The following is a 23,973-nucleotide window of genomic DNA, read 5'->3' as shown; positions in this document are numbered from 1 at the left end:
CTTAGTCGATGTGTCTCTCTCACATCGATGTTTCTCTCTTTCCCTCCCTCCCTCCCACTCAATCTGATGATAAATGTAAAAATATCCTCGGGTGAGGATTAAAAAAAAAACTACATAACCACAATACCATTATCACACCAAAGAAAATTAACAGTAATGCTTAATGTCAACTAATATCCAGTTATTCACATTTTCTCAGTTCTTTCCAATGTATCATCTCTGCTATTTTTTTTTAATATTTTTACTTTATTGATTTTAGAGAGAGGAAGGGAGAGGAGAGAGAGAAACATCGATGAGAGAGAACATCGACTGGCAGCCTCCTGCATGCCCCCCTACTTGGGATCAGGCCCGCAACCTGGGCATGTGCCCTGACTGGGAATCAAACCAGCAATCTCTTGGTGCATGGGTCGACGCTCCGCCACTGAGCCATACTAGCTGGGCATATGGCTGTTATTTTTTAATTTAGCAATATATTTATTCAAGATAGACCATAGATCTCACCAAGTGTGGTTTCCTTCTTTCAAGATTCAAATCCCCTTTGATTTTTATCTACTCCTGGTCTTCAGTTCTTACAAGTTTTAAAAATTATTTTGTCTGCCAATATAGAAAACAGAATTATGTTACTTTGCAGAATCATGTTACTGTGATGAAGATAATAAGAAGTAGAATTTTCAACAGTGTCTGGTACTTTTGGCATATGATCTCCTGTGCTCATATACTTCTGTTGGCTGGTACTCTCATCAAGTACTCCAATTTTAGACTCAAAATTGCTCAGAAATTATTGCAGCCTTGGGTTTGCAGTAGCTGACTTCAATGTGGATATTATCCAACCTTGTTTAATTCACATAATTTATCTTTTTCCCCCATTATGAACATCTTGGAATCATTTTGAAATATGATATTCTTTTGTTCCTTTATGTGACCTTCCTGTCAGTGCTTCTTTTAACATACATTTTTAATAATTTGCCACACAAAGACATTGTATTTGTTTGAATCCCTTCAATTTCTCTACTAGGAAATCCCAGCTGTTAATCTCCTATCTGCTTTTGTGACAGTAATTGAAAACTGTTTTATTAACTGCTTATTTTGTTTTTCACCATGTCAGTCTAAAAGCTTGACTGGTGCCAGCTGAGGGTTTAAGCAGTATTTCTTCAAATGTGTTTCTTGGGTCCCTGCAATCATCCAGTGTATTAGTTGAAACTGCAGGTTCTTAGGCCCCATCCCAGGTCTATAGAGTAAATATGGCATCCTTAACAAATACCTCATATGATTTTTATGCCCAGTTTGAAAATGCTGGCTTGGAGTTTTTTATGAAAGTTCTTAAGGTATAGTCATTCTATTAAATAAAAATCGAATGGTCAAAATGGACCTTTTCGAAGTTGAGCTCTTTGATTTACTCACTGGTAGTTAAGATTTGCTTAAGTGCAGAGAAATGGTTGATTGACTCAAAAGCAATTTGAATTTCTTTTATAAATGCCTTTGAGTGAGTATCTGTTGTGTAGGTTGTGTCCTATGGAATCTGCCTTAGACTATTGTATTGCATTTGGAAATTTTGTCAAGACTCAATATTTGAGCTATATACTCCTACAGTTTTTGTATCTAAAGGGAGGGAAGAAAGCACAGGGCTGTGTGTGTGTGTGTGTGTGTGTGTGTGTGTGTGTGGTGTATGTTGTATGTATGTATGGATAAATATAGATAAAAGAAACATAAGGTAAACCCTAATACATGTTTTATGGCCTATCCATATGTTACTAGAAGGTAAGCCTATTCTTTTTTCTTTTTAATGTTTTTATTGATTTTTTTAGAGAGAGAGGAAGGGGGAGAGAGATGGAAACATCGATGAGAGAGAGAAACATCTATTGGCTGCCTCCTGCATGCCCCACCCCACCCCACCCCTCGCATAGGTGATCAAGCCTTTAACCCGGGCATGTGCCCAGATCAGGAATCAAACCCCGGGACCTCTCAGTCCATGGGACAATGCTCAATCCACTGAGCTACACCAGCTGGGCAAACCTATTCTTTTGAAAATGTACATAGTTTATTATACATTTTACTGATAATATAAAGGATTTGTAGCACACAAAAACCTATTCATTAAAAAAAAATTTTTATTACGTTCCAAAAACAAATTAACAGCAGTAACCCAAGAATGGATTACTTAGAAGTAATTTTAACTTTTTATCAATAAAACAAATAATTGGCCCTGGCAGATGTGGCTTGGTTGATTGAACGTCGTCCCATGCACCAGAAGGTTGCCAGTTCAATTCCAGGTCAAGGGACATGCCTAGGTTGTGGGCTTGATTCTCGATAGGGAGTGTGCAAGAGACAGTCGATAGATGTTTCCTCTCCTGCTTCCTTCCTCTCTCTCTAAAAATCAATAAAAATATATATATTTTTTTCAATTTATTGATTTAGAGAGAGAGGAAGAGAGAGGGATAGAGAGAGAAACATCAATGAGAGAGAACATCGATGGCCACCTCCTGCATGCCCCACACTGGGGATTGGGTCCACAACTTGGGCATGTGCCCTGACCAGGGATCAAACTGGCAACTTCTTGGTGCATGGGTTGACGCTGAACCACTGAGCCACGCCGGTCAGCCTAAAAATATTAGTTAAAGAAACATCTGTAACAAAAATAAATAAATTAAAAAAAAATATATATATATATATATAACTCAAAGTGAAAAAATTGATCTCTTTTTGCACTAGCTATATTAAAATTAGAGCAAAGCCCACTGGATTCACGGCTTTAAAGCAAAAGTCAATTATTGGTCCTAATTAAAAACTTTTTGCTTATTTAGTTATTCTGTAAAGAATACTTTTCTCATCCGGCCAGTGTGGCTCAGTGGTTGAGCATGACCCATGCACCAAGAGGTGGCCGGTTTGATCCCCAGTCAAGACATACGCCCCGGTTTTGGGCCCGATCCCCAGTGGGGGGCATGCAGAAAGCGGCCAATCAATGTTCTCTCTCATTGATGTTTCTCTCTCTCTCTCTTTCCCTTCCTCTCTCTAAAATCATTAAAGGGAAAAAATTTTTTTAAAGAATACTTTTCTAAGTCTTACTTTTGGTTTAAGGGAAGTAACTCTGACTTGAACTAGAGGTTGAAGTGGAGTGAGAGTTGTTCTCTGGTTTCTAGAAATGTATGTTTATTTACCTGAAAGAAAATAGGTAGGTGGATTTGGTCCAGAAAGGGCAAGACCAGATTTTGCACTTGTTTTTGTCTCTACATTCTGTTCGATACACACATACCATGGCCATGCCACTTGCACTTACTCCTTTTTAGTGAAGACATACATGCTGTTTTCTGATCCCAGCTAATGAACTCAATCTTAGTTACCTTAGGTTCCTAGATATTATGGTTTCTTTGCAGTATAAAGGTATTTTAAAAAATATTATATGACCCATCCTTTCTTCCTCTCTTTCTCCCTCACTCCTTCCCATTATAAGTAACGTTGATCACCATTTTCTTCACTGATAATTTATGCCTGAATTTAAAAAGAAAAAAATTACATAAGCCTTTTAAAAATGATACCAAAGAATTCCTTGCATCAATGTGAAAATACCTGTAATCTTCCAGCCTGTTCATCAGTTTTCCACAAAGTCAGCTAACAAAGAGTTATATTTATTTAGATACACAATCCTTTTGGAATAACCTTTTAAGGAAAAATAACATTTTAAAACTATTTCTGAGATTTTTTTTTTTTTTTTGTAGTTCTGGTTCTTAAGTTGAAGAAAGCTTCGATATAATATTAGTACTTACAGCTTCTATTAGCATAACTCATCTACCCCAGGGGTGGGAGTGTGTTTCTTGGGTAATACGCTTCTAGAAGTTAAATGTTAGTGGTCAGGAATGGTTAGGGTAGTGACTGGAAGAGGAAATAAGGAGAGGGGTTTTTTGGTGCTTTTTACTGTTAATGTTCTATTTCTTGATCTGGATGCTAGTTAGACAAAGTTACTGTTTATATTATTTTGTGTAAACATTTTCATAAGTGTTTTCATGAAAGCAGCAAGGAAATTAAGCTTTTTCGGTCAGTCAAGAAGTTCATTTGTAGTTCAGAAATGTAAAGTTTCGTCCTCAAGATCCATTAGGACATGTCTTAAGTCAATTTTTTTAGTTACTCTTTTTTTGTTTTACTCCTCACCCGAGGATATGTTTTCTATTTTAGAGAAAGAGGAAGGGAGAGAGAACAAAACATCAGTTGCCTCTCGCACATTCCTTCCAATCCGAGATGGAACCATGGAACCAGCAACCTAGGTATATGCCTTGACTGGAATTGAACTGGTGACCTCCAGTGCACGGGCCAATGCTCCAACCAACTGAGCCACACTGGCCAGGGCTAGGGATGTCTTAAGTCATTTAAAGAATATAACCTCAGCCCTGGTGTTGTCCCATACACCAGAAAGGTGGGGGTTTGATTCTGGTCAGGGCACATACCCAGGTCATGGGTTCCATCCCCGGTAAGGGCATGTGTGGGAGGCAACCAATCTCAATGGTTCTCTCTCACATTGATAATTTTCTCTCTCTCTGTCTCCCCTCCTCTTTCTAAAAGCAATAAAAAAATAAAATTTAAATTTAAATAAAAAAAAAGAGAGAGATAACTTCAAACAATTAAAAATCTAGGACTCATTTGGAGGAGGGTGTAAAAATTGATTATGCTCCCCTGGACTCCAATATAAGAAAGTTATCTCTAATGATTCTTTACAAGAAAACTCAGGCATATTTAATTTCCTGTCTTTTTTAAGTGATTGAAAACCATATAAGGCAGTGTGTCCCCTTATCAGAAGTATATCCACATACATTTGTGGGCCTAAAAGTACTCGACCAGTTACGTTTATGTTGTATTTCAAGGCAGAATAGTGTACAAATAAAATAATTTATATGATGTAATTTCTGGCCTGGCCAGTTTTGCTCAAGGGTTAAAGCATTGGCTTGCCGACTGGAGGGTTGTGGGTTCGATTTCTGGTCAAAGGCACGTACCTGGGTTGCAGGTTCCATCCCTGGCCCTGGTTGTGGTCGTGCAGGAGGCAACCTGTCAATGTGTCTCTCTCATATCAATGTTTCTTTCTCCCTACCTCACTGCCACTCTATCTAAAAATCAATAGAAAAATATCCTCGGGTGAGGATTTACAAAAATAAATGGTACAATCTCTTTTCTTAAGTTAATAATATATTACATGTAACCCAATGTATCAGATGTATTGTCATTTCAACATGTAGTCAATATAAAACATTATTCATGAGATATGTTACATTCCTTCTATGAACCAGGTTGTCAGAATCTGGTGTGTTTTACACACTGGTGGCATCTCTCAATTCTGAGTAGCCGCATTTCCCATGTTCAATAGCCACGTGGAATTTATGACCACTCTAGTGGACAGTACAGATCTAGACCCTTCCAAGGCAAGGCCTGGGGCTAGTATCTCCATAGATCCCACACAGGGAGAGGGAATTGTCATCTGTTGAGCACTTACTGTGTGCCAGGCCTGGGATTTCTGTCATGAAATACCAATGACAAGGCTAGGAGGTAGGAGGTGTTGAACCCATCTCATAGCTGAGACACCTGAGGCTCAAAGAGGTGAAGTGACTGGGCTGAAGTCACACAGTGGCTAGAACCAAAGTCCACTGCCCCAGGCCTCTGCTGCTGGAGCCCTCAGGTGGAGGCTCAGGCTGCGAGAGGACCAGCTAGGTGGCAGCTGGAGCTTGGCCTGTCCCCATGAGCCCCACTCCCTCATGTAATATCTTTATTCCTAAATTTTTTTTTTTCCAAAGCTATTTATGTGTAGTAGTCAGTTGGTAAAATCTGCCCACCCAAAGCATTGTCTGCTTGAAACTCTTTTTTCTTTTTGCACCCACTCCCCAGGTCTGTTTATTTATTCTTTAAATCCCAACTCAGATGTGACTTCCTTTGGAAGGCTTCTTCTTAAACTCTCCCTCTTCCTTTGTGCCACTGGTTATCTACTCCCTGTGCTACTTTCAAACCTTTTACAAGCCATTTTATCACATCTGTCAGACCCTCTTGCAGGAGTTCTTTATCGTTTTTGTGCTATGGACACCTGTGGCAGCCTGTTAAAGCTTATGGATGCTTTGAAGTAAGCTATAACTTCTCTGAATAATGTTGATAAATGCATAAAACACATAGGATTACAAAGAAGACTAATTATTGAAATACAGTTCTGTCCTTAGTACCTCTCTTCCCCCAATATCTACATATTTAGTCTATCTCCTTGTAGATTGTTTCATCTTTGGGTCCCCAGAATCCAGTGCAGACTTGGCACACTCAGATTTTTGTTGTTGCTTATTAGAAGATGAAAATCATACTTTTATTATATGATCACATTACCTTTTTTTAAAACCTGAATCTTGATTTATTTAGGTTCTTCCTTCTCAATTTCCTTTTAATTTTGTGAAATTTAATTTTTTAATATTTTTATAAAATACCATTAACACTAGTATCTTTTTCCAACTATTTAGGTTTTCAGGAGCACCTGAGAACAGGGAAGGATTTGGCTTGATTAAAAGTTTCAGAGCAAAAGACTACCATTAGTTTTATATTGATTTCACATTTCTATTATGTGACTCAGAAAACCATCATGGTTAACTCATTGTTTCAGTCAAAGAGATTTTTAAGTGCACTTAAAGAGAAAACTGAAGCCTACCGAAGTTTAGTCATGCAATGGTGGATGGAACCTAGCAATAGATGGATATTATATGTCATTAACTTCTTTGACTTCTCCCTTCAAAATAATACAGACTTTGGAAAATGATGGTAGTGGAACATACTGTTTTCTTTGAACATTTAGGATTTTTTTTTACTTTAGGAAATTCTTTATTCATACTGGCTCTCTCAGATCTTCACTGAGATGCAGTGGTCATCAGCCTGAGCTACCTGTATGGTTCACAGGGCTCACCAAGAAACTGAAAGCAGCAACATGAATAGTGTCCTTAAATACGTATTTTGAATCTCATGTCTAATTCTACTTTGGCCCATAGAATTTGAAGCTTTTGACAAAGCTTGAGTTTGTTTTGTTTTTACATAGATTGAGTTATGTATTCCTTTTATGTATCTATAACTTATCTATTTAAAAATAATAATAGTAAAAGAACTTACTTCCAGTGTTTTGTGACTTAAAAGTATTGGGTTGTCTGTTCTGTGTCTAGGCCAAAACAACTTCATGAAATCCCAGCCTTTTACTGTCCTGACAAAAACAAGGTGAATTTCATTCCTAAAAGCGGCTCTGCTTTCTGCCTCGTCAGCATCCTCAAGCCACTCCTTCCCACACCAGATCTGACCCTCAAGGGCTCTGGCCACAGTCTGACAGTCACCACTGGCATGACAACCACTCTGCTGCAGCCTATTGCTGTGGCCTCCCTGTCTACAAACCCAGAGCAAGACCGAGTCTCTCGAGGAACAAGTACAGTCATGCCATCAGCCTCTCTACTGTCACCACCAGAACCAATTGAGGAAGCTGAAGGATAGGTGTCAGTGCTGCGTAGTCTGTGTTCCCTCAGATCTCTTGACTGTGTGGCATCGTGCACTCCCAGTTGGCTGTGACCTACTCCAGCTTTCCACAGTGACACATCCCAATGCAGCTTCTGGAAGCAAGCAGCTCCCCTGATGGCTCTGCTCGCTTATGAAGGCCAGCCCTCAGTGCTTGGCCTACTTTTTCCTAAAGCACTGGTTGAAATAAGAAAGGTCTCATTCTTTACTTTTGGTGGGCTGATATCACATTGTTTTTGGTTTTTAAATTAAACTTCTTTAGAAACAAAAACACAAAAAACTGACCCCTACAAACATGATTCCTGGAGACGTGAATGATGCTGCAAGAACCATCTTTTATATGAAAATGACTATTTTATACCAGTGTTACATTTTCTGAAACGTAGCAAACATGTTCAAAAGATTCTTTGGTGGCCTCTGTTTCTTGTTTCCCTTTCTAGATGTGTGCTTTTCTCAGCTTTGGGACCAAAGGGATTGTTGACATTTTCCCAGCAATCTTAATCTCATTACTGTGTTCTTCTCCCAAACAAGAATTGATAGGTAAATGCATTGAACAAGTATATATAAAAATAAATAAAAAGCAATATTAGTACATTCTGTGATTTATGTTTTCTGATGTCAGAGGTTTGTGCTTTGAGTAAAATATTTGTAAAACTGCTGTTTTCTTCACTACTCTTGTATATGTTTCACCATGTGGTCAGACAAATTGTAGTCCAGAGACAAGTGCTTATTATGTTCTCACCCATCATTGGAAGTTGGTTTAAAAGTCAGTGAGCCAAAGGAAGCTACCCAGTATTGATTGCTAGCTAGGAGTAAGGAGACCCTTCGGTTTTCTGCACAATATTTGTCACATGATCTCCCTTTACCACAGGTGACATTCTACCTTTAATCATCACTGTATCATAGTCCCAAGAGATCCTAAAATGACTGTGCATGGATTTCCTCCTTTGCTTTTGTGTTGTTGTCGTCTTGTGGATTTGGTCAGGGTTTGTAGTTTGCCAGGAGTGTAATCCATTGAATAGAAATCTGTTGTCACAGAATCTTGCGACTGACGTTTTCTTTATGGTAGTTGGCACTGAGATGTTACCTACAGGTTTTGCTAGTTGTCTGTCCAACATTCCACACAGTGGGGAAAACAGGCAAAGGAGAGATTTGGAGCATAAACAACAGGAACCTTTGAAAAATCCATCCAGCTTTGAATTTAAGCTTCTAATATAGTCACTGCCAATATCACATGTCAACGTATTTCATGTCTGGATATGTGGCACTAGAATTAAGGAACAGCTCTTTTAAAAAGTGGGTTTCAACAAACTGTTGATAAAAAGCATCCTTCTAAGGTCTTCATATACTACGTTATGATGCAATAATATAATGTTCTTATACATATTAAAGGTATAAAAATTTAAATACTTGTAAAAGGAATACAGTTTAGAGGGTTACTATGTCAGTTTATCCAGACATATCCCATCAGAGAGAACCTAGTGGTAGCAATAAATCTTCTGAAAAGACTTCTTATTCTCATGCACCTTTAAAACACCTAAGTAATATAAAACATGCCCTGTTAAAGTTAAAATGGAGATGTATTTAGGGAAGTTAGATAAATTCAAACATAGAAGTCTGTCAGGTTAGTTGGTGAGACCAGTGAATTTTGGTACCATTTTTGTCCAAAATTAATTTACTTGGAATTAGTGCATGTGGCTCCTAATCAGTAAAAGCCCAGTTATTCAGGATCTAAATATTCTGGTTGGTTTATTGAGAACCTTGATTCTTTGCCTTTGTCTTGACCATTTCACCACAGAGAACTGGTCTATCAGAAGTACAGAAAGGTAAAACTGAAGTTGAGTGAGTTATTTTTATTATTATTTTTTTATCCTCACCCGAGGACATTTTTGCATGTATCTTCATAGAGCGGGAAGGAGAGAGGGAGGAAGAGAGAGAGAGAGAGAGAAACATCAATGTGAGAGAGATACATGGAGTGGTTTCCACCCACACAACTCCAACCCAGGGCCGGGAACAAACTGCAACCGAGGTACATGCCCTTAGCGGGAACCAAACCCGGCCCTCTCCGGTCTGTGGGCCAACGCCCTTACCACTGAGCCAAAGTAGCCAGGGCTGGGTGAGTTAGTTTAATAGGTAGGAAGAGGAAGTTACAAATAAGGTTTAAAAAAAACCTCCGTTTTTGGATTACCTAAATTCTGTTAAATCCATGTTTTGTTTTTTTTGTTTGTTTTTTTTTGCCTCACACTTAACTTTCTTCTATCTCCATCCCTAAAAGTTACATGGTTATTTTATAACTAGAATGTCACGTTGTAAAGTTTTTCCTTTTACTCTGTTGTGCATGTTTGTCTAATTCACATTTTTCTGTAGTTTCAATATCCTTAATCTAAAGTAATTTAAAATAGGAATGGGAGAACAAGTTTAAGATTTATTATTTACATAGTCTTATAAATGGAACTTGTAATTTGGTTGTGAGGAGAATTTGAATTTGTAGGAAAATGAATTATATGGCAACCAAGCATATCCCTTGGGATTGGGAGAAATAGAGCCTGGGATTTGAAGAAGAAAAAGGTACAAGGTACAAACAACTCTTTACTGCTGGTGCCAAAGGGCTAACTTTTAAACATATGAGCTTTATCACAGTCTTAAAAAATATTAACCATAGGTCCATTCAGCTTTATTTAACCCTTATTTCACAGGAGGTTGATTTTCTTTTTTTAATGAGTCTCAATGAACACATGATACTATTTTCTAAAATTACATTCCATAATTATTGGTTTTCTATAGCAAACTATATAGGAAGTAAGTAAATTAAAATGACTTTAATGGGAATGTAACTTTAAAAATAACTAATTTTAAATTTGTCTCCATTGAAGTAAAAGAAATAGGTGGCATTGTATATTTGGGCAAAAGGAGCTATTCTATGGTTATTCACTTTGTCAGTCTTAAGTTATTTTTTTACCCTTAAAGAATTTGTGATAAAAACAAGTAACTTTACTGGTTTTGATCATGACCAAGTCTATTGCTTGTGGCTTTTGTGAGCAATTATGTTTTAAAAAATAACCTGTTTCTCCTTTTTGGTTAATGTGAGCATGGATGCCAAAACTATTTTTGATTTAGAGTCTTCATTTTATTTAAAATATTTCTTACACTTATGACAAACCAAATCAGCCTTTTAGAAGGTGCTATTGCTACCTGTGGAATAACTGGCAACAAGACAGGCCTTTCCTTTTAATGGTTGGCTTTACTCGAGGGTATAAAAAATAGCAGAATTTATAGCCTTGTGTATATCCAAGATTAGGACTGGGTTGTCAAGATTTTCTTTTGTTAAAGGAAATAAAGGAAAAATTGCCACTACTGAATTTACTGTATTATTCTAAACTTAAGATTCATTCCTTAATGCTTGGACCAGTGGAATGAACCGGACCAGTGGAAGTGCTGAATTTGCATTAAGCTAAGAATACTTAACTCCGCACTTTAAGGTTTAAGTTTTACTCTGCCTAAGTTAATGATAAGCAGAGCAGCCCTGAACAATACTTTGTTTATACAATCCTGTTGAAAAATATAATTTATGTTTTTTTAAGGTCTATATCTTTCATCTCTGTTAAAGCTGTGTAAATCTTTTTTAAATGCAATTTTTTAAAATTTTGTTTTTCTAATAAAATTCTCCCAAAAAACCAGCATTTCCGATGGTGATAAATATTGTTACTATGTACTTATGTATTCTCTGTATCTGAACACTTGTTGCTGCCTCACAAGAAAATAGAACTTCTATGTTAAAAATAAAGTCTGTTCTTCTTGAGAGTTTTTTCCTGTGTACTTTTATGATTATTGCCTCAAATTAGATTTTCTTTTACTACACTTCTAGCCTGAATTAACTTTAGTGTAAGCAAGTACATACACTAAAGGATATACATATTTACAAGTAAATCAGTGCTTTACAGTTTAAGAGATTTAGCTGAGGCACTTAATTTTATTCTGAAATGCATGTAAGAGATGTTTTTTGTTTTTGTTTTTTCCCCTTTTGCTTTGGTAATTCACGCTTGCTAAACCAGCCTAATCCTTACTTTGTGACAGTGGTTTAGGCAGAATTTAGTCTGTGTGCACACAATAGGAGTAGTCGGATATGCCCCAGTGAGGACTGTATGCATTACCACTTAGAAAACAGGAATACCTTTTTTTTTAATCCTCACCCGAGGACATTTTTCCATTTTTTGTTCAGATAGAGTGGGAGGGAGGGAGAAAGAGAGAGAGAGAGAGAGAGAAACATCGACGTGAAAGGGACACATTGAGTGGCTGCCACCCGCACTACCAACCAGGGCCGGGGACAAACTGCAACCGAAGTACGTGCCCTTAGCGGGAACCAAACCCGGGTCTCTCTGGACCGCAGGCTGACACTTTAACCGCTGAGCCAAACTGGCCAGGGCAGAAAACAGGAATATCTTTTAAGTGACGTTTAAAGTGTCACCATGTGGGCAGAGGAACTAAATAGACACCTCTCCAGACAGGACATACAAATGGCCAAGAGACATATGAAGAAATGCTCAACCTCACTAATCACAGAGATGCAAATTAAAACAACAATGAGGTATCACCTCACACCTGTCAGAATGGCTGCCATCAACAAATCATCAAACAACGAGTGTTGGCAGGGTGTGGAGAAAAGGGGACTCCAGTACACTGCTGGTGGGAATGTAGACTGGTGCAGCCACAATGGAAAACAATATGGTGTTACCTCAAAAAATTAAAAATTGAACTCCCATTTGACCCAGTGATCCCACTGCTAGGAATATACCCTAAGAAGCCTGAAACCAATCAGAAAGAATATATGTACCCCCATGTTCATAGCAGCACTATTTACAATAGCTAAGATCTGGAAACAGCCCAAGTGTCCATCAGTAGACGAATGGATAAAAAAGATGTACATATACACAATGGAGTACTATGCAGCTGTAAGAAAGAAAGATCTCTTATACTTTGAGACGACATGGGGGGACCTGGAAAGTATTATCCTAAATGAAACAAGTCAAACAGAGAAAGACAAGTATCATCTGATCTCACTTATTTGTGGTATGTGAACATAACAGTCTGAGGAATGGGGTAGTCCCAGAGACATGGAAGTGGGGTACAGACTGACAATCCCCAGAAGACGGGGTGGTGGGGGAGAGATAAACCACAGAACTTATATGCATGTGTGCATGAACAATGGACATGGACAACAAAGCTGAGGACGGGGGGGGGGGAACAGTGGGGGGGGAGGAAGGAGAAACATCTGTAACAAAAATTAATTATAATAATAAAAAAAAAGATTTATAAAGGACAAAAATTGTCATCATGGCCTGGCTGGTGTGGCTCAGTGGATTGAGCTCAGAACCATGGACTGAGAGGTCCCAGTTTGATTCCTGGTCAGGGCACATGCCCGGGTTTCCAGCTCAATCCCCAATAGGAGGCATGCAGGAGGCAGCCGATCGATGTTTCTATCTCTCTCCCTTCCTCTCTCTTTAAAAATAAAATAGCCCTGGCCAGTTTGGCTCAGCGGTTAGAGCGTCTGCCTGCGGTCCAGAGAGACCCAGGTTCGGTTCCCGCTAAGGGCACGTACCTCGGTTGCAGTTTGTCCCTGGCCCTGGTTGGTCGTGCGGGTGGCAGCCACTCGATGTGTCCCTTCACGTCGATGTTTCCCTCTCTCTCTCTTCCTCTCTCTCCCTCCCACTCTGTCTGTACAAAACATGGAAAAATGTCCTCGGATGAGGATTAAAAAAAAAAAAAAAAAAAAAGCCCTGGTTGGTTTGGCTCAGCGGTTAGAGCATCGGCCTGCGGTCCGGAGAGACCCTGGTTCGGTTCCCGCTAAGGGCATGTACCTCGGTTGCAGTTTGTCCCCGGCCCTGGTTGGTCGTGCGGGAGGCAGCCACTCGATGTGTCTCTTTCACGTCGATGTTTCTCTCTCTCTCTCTTCCTCTCTCTCCTTCCCACTCTATCTGTGCAAAAAATGGAAAAATGTCCTCGGGTGAGGATAAAAACAAAACAAAACAATAAAAATAAAATAAAATGTCACCATTGCTGCCAATCATAAAAAGTGGTCACAAAATTACTTTGAAAAAATTATTTTTGGCCCTGGCAGGTTTGGCTTCAGTGGTTAGAATGTCAACCTGCAGACCAAAGAGTCCCGGGTTTGATTCTGGCCAAGGGCACGTACGTCAGTTGCAGTTTGTCCCCGGCTCCGTTTGGGGTTGTGCAGGTGGCAACCAATTGATGTGTCTCTCTCACGGCAATGTTTCTCTGTCTCTCTCTCTCTGGCTCTCTCTCTCTGGCTTTCTCTCTCTTTCTCCCCCTCCCTCCCTCCCACTCTGTCGGAAGATAAATGTAAAAATATCCTCGGGTGAGGATTAAAATTATATATATTTTTTGGTGGAAAAAGCCAGAATTTGGGGATAACTAAAGTATATATATTTATCTTATATTTAACATAACATCAAATACAGAGAATCTCAAACTGGCTCAAGTATACTCCCATTTTTCTCAGTCTTTTCCTTCCACCTTTAAAAATTGAAAGGAACAAATTTATATCTCAAGCTATATGTTCCTTCTAGTCCATCTATTAGATTTTCTTTTTGCTTTGATTAGTATTAAATATACAAAAGCTTATATGTCTATGATTAGTCTTTCCTTTCAATTGCTCTTATTTTTATTTTTTTAATTTTTATTTATTTTTAAATTATCACCCAAGGATATATTTTTCCATTTATGCTTAGATAGAGTGGAGGTGGGGAGGGAGCGAGAGAAACATCGATGTGAGAGGGACACATTGATTGGTTGCCTCCTGCACGACCCCAACCAGGGCCGGGAATGAACCGCAACCAATGTACGTGCCCTTGGCTGGAATCGAACCTGCAACTCTCTGGTCTGCAGGCCGACGCTCTAACCGCTGAGCCAAACTGGCCAGGGCTCAATTACTTTTAAGTGGTTGGGTGTGAAATACTTATAGTACACTCTTCATAGCAGTGTTCTGGCAATGAGCAGTAAGTCCTCACTTAATGTCATTGATAGGTTCTGGGCCTATAAGTGAAGTGACTTATAACGAAACCAGTCTTACTATAGGCTAATTGATGTAAACAAGAGTTGTTCCTGTGGCATCTCATCAATGTTATAATTAAATGATATTATTCAGAAACCTGCAGTATATCCATATCCGTTTTTTACCTTGCTAAGATTAGATGTGCTTTTAAAATAACTTAAATGTCTAATAGAACATGGTACAATAAAATAGCTTTTGTATCCCTTTGGTTCAGTGTTTTTGTGTTTTGTTTTTTCTTGTTTTTTTATCCTCACCCGAGGACATTTTTTCATTTTTTGTTCAGTTAGAGTGGGAGGGAAAGCGGAAGAGAGAGAGAGAGAGAGAAACATCGACGTGAAAGGTACACATCGAGTGGCTGCCACCTGCATGACAAACCAGGGCTGGGGACAGACTGCAACAGAGGTATATGCCCTTAGCAGGAACCAAACCCAGGTCTCTCTGGACCACAGGCCAACACTCTAACCGCTGAGCCAAAACAGCCAAGGCTGTTTTGTTTTTCTTAAATCTTCACCCGAGAATATTTTTCCATTTATCTTCAGATAGAGTGGGAGGGGGAGAGAGCGAGAGAAACATCAGTCTGAGAGAGACATCGATTGGTTGCCTCCCGCATGAACCTGACCAGGGCCGGGGACAAAATGCATCTGAGGTACGTGCCCTTCACCAGAATTGAACTCACAACTTTTTGGTCTGCAGGCTGACCCTCTAACCGCTGAGCCAAACCGGCCAAGGCAGTTCAGTGTTTTTAAAACTATTTGGGTCTTGAATTAAATGGGTCCAGACAACATTTTTTAAAAATATGTTTCTATTGATTTTAGAGGGAGGGGATGGGGGAGGGAGACAGAATATCCATGAGAGAGACACATTGATAGGCTGTCACCCTCATGCCCCCTACTAGGGATGGAGCACACAGCCAGGGCATGTGCCCTGCCTGGAAATCAAACCAGTGACCTCTTGGTGCATGTGACAGTGCTCAACCAACTGAACCCCACCAACTGGGCTGGACAATTTTTTTTTCTTAATGAAGCAGAATAGGAAACAAGTATATTCATTCACACATATGGAAAATATTATTTGTGTACTAGACATAAAGATAATTATGTGACACATAACTGTTTCAGTCAACAACAGACCACATATATGATGATGGTCCTGTAAGATTATAATGGATCTAAAATTTCCTATTGGGTAGTGACATCTTAGCCATTGTAATGTGGGAGCACAATGCATTTCTTATGTTTGTGGTGATGCTGGTGTAAATACATCTGTGCTGCCAGTGATATAAAAGTTTAGCACATAAAATTATGTACAGTACATCATAATTGATAATTACAAATGACAGTGTTACTAGTTTATGTGTTTACTATAATATACTCATATATTAATGTACTCTTTCTACTTGTAAACAAATGTTTGCTGTAAAGCAGTATGCCTCTTATATTTGTTTACTGTCTTTTGATTACATCGTTTTCTCTTGTGCTTGATTTAATCTCATGGTTTTTATAAATTTAGTGCAGCCTAAATGTACAGTGTTTATAAAGCTTCAGTAGTGTACAGTAGTCCTAGGCCTTCACATTCATTCACTACTCACTCACTGACTCACCCAGAGCAACTTCCAGTCCTGCAAGCTCCATACATGGTAAGTGCCCTATACAGATACACTATTTTTTTATCTTTTATCACTGCACCTTTTTGACGTTTAGATATATTTAGACACATAAATACTTTCCATTGTGCTATAATTGCCTACAGTATTCAGTACAGTAACATGATGTATAGGTCTGTAGCCCAGAGCCATAGGCTACACCATATAGTCAAGATGTGTAGTAGGTTATTCCATCCAAGTTTGTGTGAGCGCCCTCTATGATGTCTGCACAATGGCAACATCACCTAACAACACACTTCCCAGAACACATCCCCATCGCTAAGCGGCACATGACTACGTACATATTAGGCTATAAAATATGATGTTTTTCTTACTGTGGGTTATAAACAAAATGATATGAAAAATACTGTTAGGTGCAGGTTTTCTGTATGTGCCTTTAGGTTTGTTTGATAGCAGAGATAAGACTGGAGTCTTTAAAAATTGTTTTTACATCCCTTTGGTAAGTATCTCCAAATGGCTGGTTTTGTTAAAAAGAGAGAGAGAGAAAAAAACTTCAACAGTTTGCATCTTGCTAAAAACTAAGAATTTATCTGCATATACTCAACTTTGTTTGATTTTTATATACTAGCATGGATTAATCTTGCTAAACATGTTTAGACTATTATAAAGGTTCTGCTGCTTAAAAATCAAGAGTTGATGCTTAAAAATCAAGAGTGTAGGCATTCATCTCAATTCTGTGTGTTAAGCAGTTATTTTTTAGATTATTGAGATGATTCCAAGGAGATGCAGAAAAGTCGTGAACTTAGGGCCACAATTTGGGGACTAGTTCTGGCTCTGCAGCTTAATGATCATGGGGTATTGGATAAAGAAGTCATCTCTTTGAACCTCAGTTTTTCTATTTATGTGATGAAAGAGATGCTGATGTTAGTGTCAGCTACATAGGTAGTGAACATGAACATAGCTTAACAAACACTTGACAAAACTGGAAGCAAACACCTATCTCCTTTATTTTGTTAGGTAAGTTTATTCATTCCTTAGGAAAGCCAAAAGTTTTTGGTCATTAGAAAATGGTCCCATAGCATTTATTTTAGCTTGTAACGTATAATATAGTTAAGACTGCTGAGCTGAAATAAAAAATAGGTAACACTTACTGATAGCTTAACAAGTACCAGACACTTCATATGTTATTGTTTACCATAATCTTCATAATAACCCAATGAAGCCAGTTTCTGCTATTTTTACTACTTTATAGATAATAAAATTGGAATTAGATTAATTTATCCATGGTAATATATCTGGGAAATGTCAAAGGTTGGTCTTGAGCCAAGACTGACTAGAGAACTCAGACTTAACCACAACGCCTTACTGTTGTGGAGTTCTCCTATGACAGTGACATTAATAAATAGAGGTTTTTAGCTTCATTGCAGATTATGTGCCCCTGGGCCATTGCCCTGTTTGTTGTTCTTTGTGGACTTCACTGCTTTAGCTGCTGGCAGCTTGGTTCAGAGGGCGAAGAAAAATTAAAGTGGTCAGACACTAGTTCCTGACCAAGCAAGTTAGTGACACAAATCCTTAAACTGTCTGAGTTTTAATGTTGCTGTAGCTGTAAAAATTCAAGAAAAACATTTTCTTTAATTTGGGGAGCACATCTTTTAGAGAGGCAGAAAGGGACTTCAATTACATTTTTGGTAGGTTTTTTTTTTTTTTTTTAACCTGACTTTTTGAGGAAAAAGACTTACAAAAGTAATTTCTTCAATCTTGATAACTTGGTATGCCCATTTCGGATGGAGAAAACAATAAAAAAACAAACACCTGGATCACAACTTAAATCATATGTGAGCTCAAAGGCAATACAAAATAATATATAATGTTAACAGTGGTTATTCCTGGATGGTAGGGCTGTGATTTCTTTTTATACTTTTTACTGTTTTTCAGACTTTGGGGTATTACTTTGAAATGGGAAAAAGGAAACAACTTTCTTTAATATAAAAACAATGCACTTCATAATCTTACCTATTGACACTACCTAGACCTTTATCTATATAGGCCTTTTTGTATTTACACTTTGGACATTGATCGGTTTATTTTTAGAACACTGAGTGAAAAACCATTTCTTCGCTTTAGATGCCAAGAAAAGTTTTTATTGAAATCTTTAGTCTCCTTTTAAATGGTACATAAAAAAGGAAGATATTTTATGTTGGGCTTATGGATATGACCCATCCAGAGCAACAAACATTTCTCTTCCCATACTGTTTTCTTTGCCTATTTAAACAACATACAAGCCCGGCCAGTATGGTTCAATGGATTGAGCATCGTCCCATAGACTGAGAGGTCCCTGTTCGATTTCCGGTCAGGGCACATGCTGGGGTTGCAGGCTTGATCCCCAGTAGGGGACATGCAGGAGGCAACTGATGGATGTAGCTCTCTCACATCAATGTTTCTGTCTCTCCTTTTCTTTGTAAAAAATCAGTTAAAACATATAAAAAAACTAACACATTTTTACATATGTTTAAAATGCATTAATGCATTATTTTCAATGCTGCTAAGTTAGTTAAGATTTTAAAGTTTATATTTCTTTCCTAGTTTAACTTCTATATCCAAAGATTCTGGGGCTACTTGATTGCTCAAGGTAAAGAAATGCAATGTGTTATATCGATTCTGCCTTCCTTTTTATTCCTGCCTTCAGCAAATCAGGTTAAATACGATGGCTTGCCCTGGCTGGTTTCTCGGTGGTTAGAGCGTTGGCTGGAGGACTGAAGGATCACGGGTTTGATTCCCAGTCAAGGGTATGTACCTGGGTTGCAGGTTCGATACCCAGGCTTGGTCGGGGTTGCGTGGGAGGCAACCAATCAATGTGTCTCTCTCACGTGGATATTTTTTTCTCTTCCTCCCTCCTTCCCTTCCACTCTATCTAAAAAATCAATGGAAAAGTATCGTCAGGAGAGGATTAACAACAAAATACTATGACTTATATTTCATTGGTTATTGCTTCTGGGCCCAAATTTTTGATATTTGATAATTTGTATTTTGTTACTGAAAGTTATTTATACAAAGACCACATATTCTGTTATTTCACATATCTTACAGTATCCCTTATGTAAGAAGTAAGTTAGAAAGAATCAATTTCACAAGGATATTAATTGCCCTGGTTTTATTTACATTCTGTGGTATATACATACCAATTCAAACTACCTTCTCACTACTACAGTCCTAAGGTAAAACCCAAGCTTTGAAATAGGGAAACAATAATTGGATTTGTATTAGCTACTTTAGGAGATAAAGTTTTTTCATTTATGCCAACTTGTAATCTTTATTAGAAGAGCACATCCAAACTTCATTTGTTCTTATGCTGTAAGACCTCTCTACATTTCCAGATGGCCTATAAAGATAGTTATATGAAATAAATATCCACAGTTGAAATACACTTTTTATATATTGTGCAAATACTGAAACCTATTTTGCTAAAATACAGTTTGTTCCTAACCATATGAGAGCTATGTTTTACAATTAATGAAAGATTTCAAAAAGTAAGTTACACCTTCTGATCTTAATATGCCCTGGTATTCCTGCCTTTCTTGTAAAGTGGTTATAGAAAGATTAGACAAATTTTAGTTCTGGGGCTTATCTAAGGTTAAATGCATTCTTATTTGGTATTAAAAGGTAGAAGATAGGTATTTTTCCTCATTTAATATAAAAAGCATCCACTTATTTAGAAAGCCAACCGTTGGTTAAGGTTAATTTATTCAGTGGTTGATCTAGATTTAGATCAATAGCAACTTTTCTGTGTGTGTGTTGTCCTTTCCCTCACTCCCTGCTGAATATGTAGGGTTTTTTTCTTTACTAGCAATCAAGGTATAACAACAGTCACATTTCTGTTTCTGGCCCCTAAATTAATAAATGAGCTTCAAATAATTAGTCGTGAGAAAATGGGAATGGTCACCTTTATTTTAATAACAAAGTTTTCAATGTGCTCTTCAAAAATGGAATTGTTAAGACCTGCTGAAGTTATAACTAGACTTGCTAAAGCAGCTCAATGTTGCATTTGGTTTAAATGGGCAACTACATACTTTCTTTGAAAGAGAAAACGTTACAGACACAAGAACTGAATAATAAAAATCCTTTGTATATTTACTATTATTATTATTATTATTACTATTACTTGAGAACTTTTGCTCTTGGAAAATTGAGGGCAGTATTGCTTCACACTCATAGTCTGGTATTAGGGCTTCCGGTTTGGAGAGAGACTAGTGGTTTTCCTCTGCGTTATGGTGTTTTTATTTATACAAGATAATAGGGACTGCTTTGTATGCATGTGAGGGAGATAAATATATTTGAACTAATGCATTAGTGAAATAAATTAGTCCAAGAAACATGACAAACTGAAGACATAAAATCAGCATTTTCTGAAATACTCAGTCGAGAGCAGAGTATTAGACTGAATTGTAATCATAACCCATGGTGATTGAATCTTGGCAGAACAAAGACGGTATTGCATTCTGGGGAATTTCACTGAATAAAAAAAGAAAAGTAAAAAAAAAAAAACTTCTGAAGGGATAACCAAATAAAGAAATAGGAATAAGCATGAGAAAAGATTTCAAGGAAAGACTTCATACTCCTTCCCTGGGACCATCAGATAAGGCCCTTCTAGCCTATACAGAACCTGGCCATAGTAGTGGGGTTTTTTCCCCAAGAGCTCGTGGGCAGCTCAGATTGTAGTTAGGCCAGACTGCTCTGGATGAGAAGTAGGAAGCATTTTACCTACTCTGGCCCATTCAGTGACTCAGACTTCACAAGCAATTCTCTTGTAAATAATAAATAAGCCTCTTTAGAACTAAGAGCATATTGAAACTCCTGTGAACAACTAAATTAAATGTTTTCTTACGGAGTTGCAATGGTCTGGATGACAAAAATAACACACTTGGAGAAATGTCTCAACACTAAAGGGCGGGCAAGAAAAAAGGACCAGGAAATTGAGTGCTTTATGTGTTTATACAGTGGCTATGTTTTCATTAGCTTACACTAATTTCAATTAAATACCCTTCCCTCTAGTACTTAGATTCAAAACCCTCTAAGGGGGTAACAGTTTTTCCTTGGTAATCAAATAGAGCCAGAGATAATGTCATCCAAATAAAGGGAAAAGTGGAAAAATAAGACACTCCCTTATTGATCAGCTTTCTGTAACTCTGGCAGGAAGTAATCAAATATGTAAGAATGCAAATACGTATAAGAATAAGGTGTTAAGAATTTTTCCCTCATTCTATCATTCAGATAGAAGTTTCTGGGTAATTTCAGGAATACTTGTGTCAATTGCTTACGGAATGTCCTCCTCTCCTTTTCAGAAAAAATATGAATATTATACAGTTGCAATGTGTCTGGACATTTTTATGGTTTATGGTATGGAAAAATATTTTTCTGTTTCTACATAGGATAGATTTAGAAAATAAATCATCCTGCCACTTCCCCATGAAAACTTGATGATGGACTGAAGGATGTCTATGATTTTCTACTAAGGGAAAAAATTAAGTAATATTACATTTTAGTCTCTAAGTAGAGAAAACAAGCACCAAGTTTCTCTGTGAATTCATTAAAGCAAATTGAGTCAAATCTTATTCTACCTTTCTAACTAAAGACAATTGATCTGGTTCTAGTGCTATTTTCCATAACAAAATTCTCTTTGTCCCTATTTTATTTAAAAACCAACCCTAAATCACAACACAAATTACATGCTGTCCTTTATCCACATAAAGAATCCTCACAGCCAGCAAGGCAACTTACACTTAAAAGCCTTTCCAAAGAAACAAGCCCAACTCCTTATTGACAGAATCCTTCCTAGGTGTTATTTCAAAATAAACATTATCTATCTCAAACTAAATCATTGCTAATATTTTCCACATATTATCAACAGTTGCAAATCCAAGATATTAAAGAAACAAGTCTATTAAAATGTGGTCCTTACCATCTGTCTAAAGCTGGCTGACAAGTGTTATATTTACAAACAATTCCTTTGTGGATGGATTACAGTATAAACTCTTTTCCACAAAGGCAATATGTTGCAAAATTGATGTCTCAGGGCCACTGAAGTGACATCATAACTTTAGTCAAGCATTAAGAAGTTCATCATCTGAGTGTCCAATAGCATCTGGGTTTGAAAGTGGATCCATGTCTGCAAATAGATTGAACCAGGCTGACACGTCTTGGTTACCATTGTTGGGAGCTATTAAAAAAACACACACACATTAACGTCTCAGGTTTTTGAAATCACATTATTGTCCTTTTGAATCAAAAATATTTTAAGACAAATGAAAAGAATAAACTATCAATTATAGCTCCTTAAGGATAATTTTGAAAAACTAATGCAGATACCTCTACTTTGCTGAGTCTCTTATATCTAAGTGATTGCATGTTGCCCTGAAAAAAGACCTGATTAAAAGTGAAAAGGCAGGCAGTAATAAAGTCTTCTGAGAAACACTAAGATAATTTATGCAAGCCTCTCAGAAAAGGTTCAAAATTAAAAGTAATCTTTGTTCCTACTACAAAGTAGAAACATTACATTTGCAAACTTAGTGCTTAAAATGTTTATTATAAAAGCAATATTAAAATATTAACATAAGGGGGAAAATTCCCCCTAACCTTATCACATTAACACACCCAACAGTTGTTATTTTGGTTTTCAGTTGTTTCATTTGTCATTTCCTTGTATACTTTACAAATTTTTGATACATATTTTTAATTTTTTATTTTTCAATTACAGTTGACAAGCAATACTGTATTACTTTCAGGTGTACAACATAGTGATTAGACATTTATATAACTTACAAAGAGATCACCCCAATAAGTCTAGAACCCATCTGACACCATACACAGTTATTACAATATTATTGACTACATTCTCTATGCTGTGCTTTACATCCCCGTGACTTAAAACAATTTTTTTAATTTATTGATTTAGAGAGAAAGAGGAAGGGAAAGAGTAAGAGAGAAATATTGATTTGTTATTTATCATTCCTTGGTTGTTCCCCATATGTACCTGACCAGGAATCGAACCAGCAACCTGTGTGTCAGGACGATGCTCTAACCAAATGAGCTACCTGGCCAGGGCCCTGTGACTATTTTTATATAAGAAGGAGAAATTAAGAAAACAATCCCATTGATAATTACATCAAAATAATAAAATACCTAGGAATAAATTTAACCAAGGAGATAAAGGACCTGTAGTCTGAAAATGATAAGACATTGAAGAAATGAATTGAAGAAGACATAGCCCTGGCCAGTTTGGCTCAGCAGTTAGAATGTCAGCCTGAAGACTGACAGGTTGCAGGATCGATCCCTGGCCCTGGTAGGGGTCATGCAGGAGACAACCAATTGATGTGTCTCTCTCACATTGATGTTTCTCTCTCTCTCTGTCTCCCTCCCTCCCTTCCACTCTTTCTAAAATCAATGAAAAATATCCTCAGGTGAGGATTAAAATAAATTAAATAAATAAGTATATAAAATTGAAGAGGGCACAAATAAATGGAAGGATACACTGTGCTTGTGAATGGAAGGATTAATATTGTTAAATTGTCCATATCACCCAAAGCAATCTACAGAATCAATGCAATTGCTATCAAAATACCAATGGCATTCTTCTTCTAACTAGAACAAATAATCCTAAAATTTATGTGGTACCACAACAGACCATAAATAGCCAAGGCAATTTTGACAAAAGTACAAAGTTGAAGTATCATGCTTCAAACTATACTACAAAGCTATAATAAAACAGTATGGTATCAGCACAAAAACAGACACAAATATCAATGGA

General features: G+C 37.5%; 2 protein-coding genes across 2 annotated transcripts in view; one reads left to right on the top strand and one right to left on the bottom strand.

The window, feature by feature from the left end:
* The window catches only part of FAM117B (family with sequence similarity 117 member B), a 106,171-nt gene extending 96,750 nt beyond the window's left edge, over positions 1 to 9,421 (top strand). Inside the window, exon 8 of the mRNA XM_036254914.1 lies at positions 7,161 to 9,421. Coding sequence (XP_036110807.1) covers positions 7,161 to 7,479 — 319 coding nt within the window. The 3' untranslated portion in view covers positions 7,480 to 9,421. The remainder of the gene's footprint in view (positions 1 to 7,160) is intronic.
* Positions 9,422 to 22,270: 12,849 nt separating this feature from the next.
* The window catches only part of ICA1L (islet cell autoantigen 1 like), a 45,578-nt gene continuing 43,875 nt past the window's right edge, over positions 22,271 to 23,973 (bottom strand). The window contains exon 12 of the mRNA XM_036254560.1: positions 22,271 to 22,386. Within this exon, the coding sequence (XP_036110453.1) occupies positions 22,271 to 22,386 (116 nt within the window). The remainder of the gene's footprint in view (positions 22,387 to 23,973) is intronic.

The sequence above is a fragment of the Molossus molossus genome, unplaced genomic scaffold (genome assembly GCF_014108415.1).
Source record: "Molossus molossus isolate mMolMol1 unplaced genomic scaffold, mMolMol1.p scaffold_m16_p_11, whole genome shotgun sequence".
In the NCBI taxonomy this organism is placed as follows: domain Eukaryota; kingdom Metazoa; phylum Chordata; class Mammalia; order Chiroptera; family Molossidae; genus Molossus; species Molossus molossus.
The sequence above is the reverse complement of the archived record's forward strand: the minus strand, read 5'-3'. Positions and strand labels throughout refer to the sequence as shown.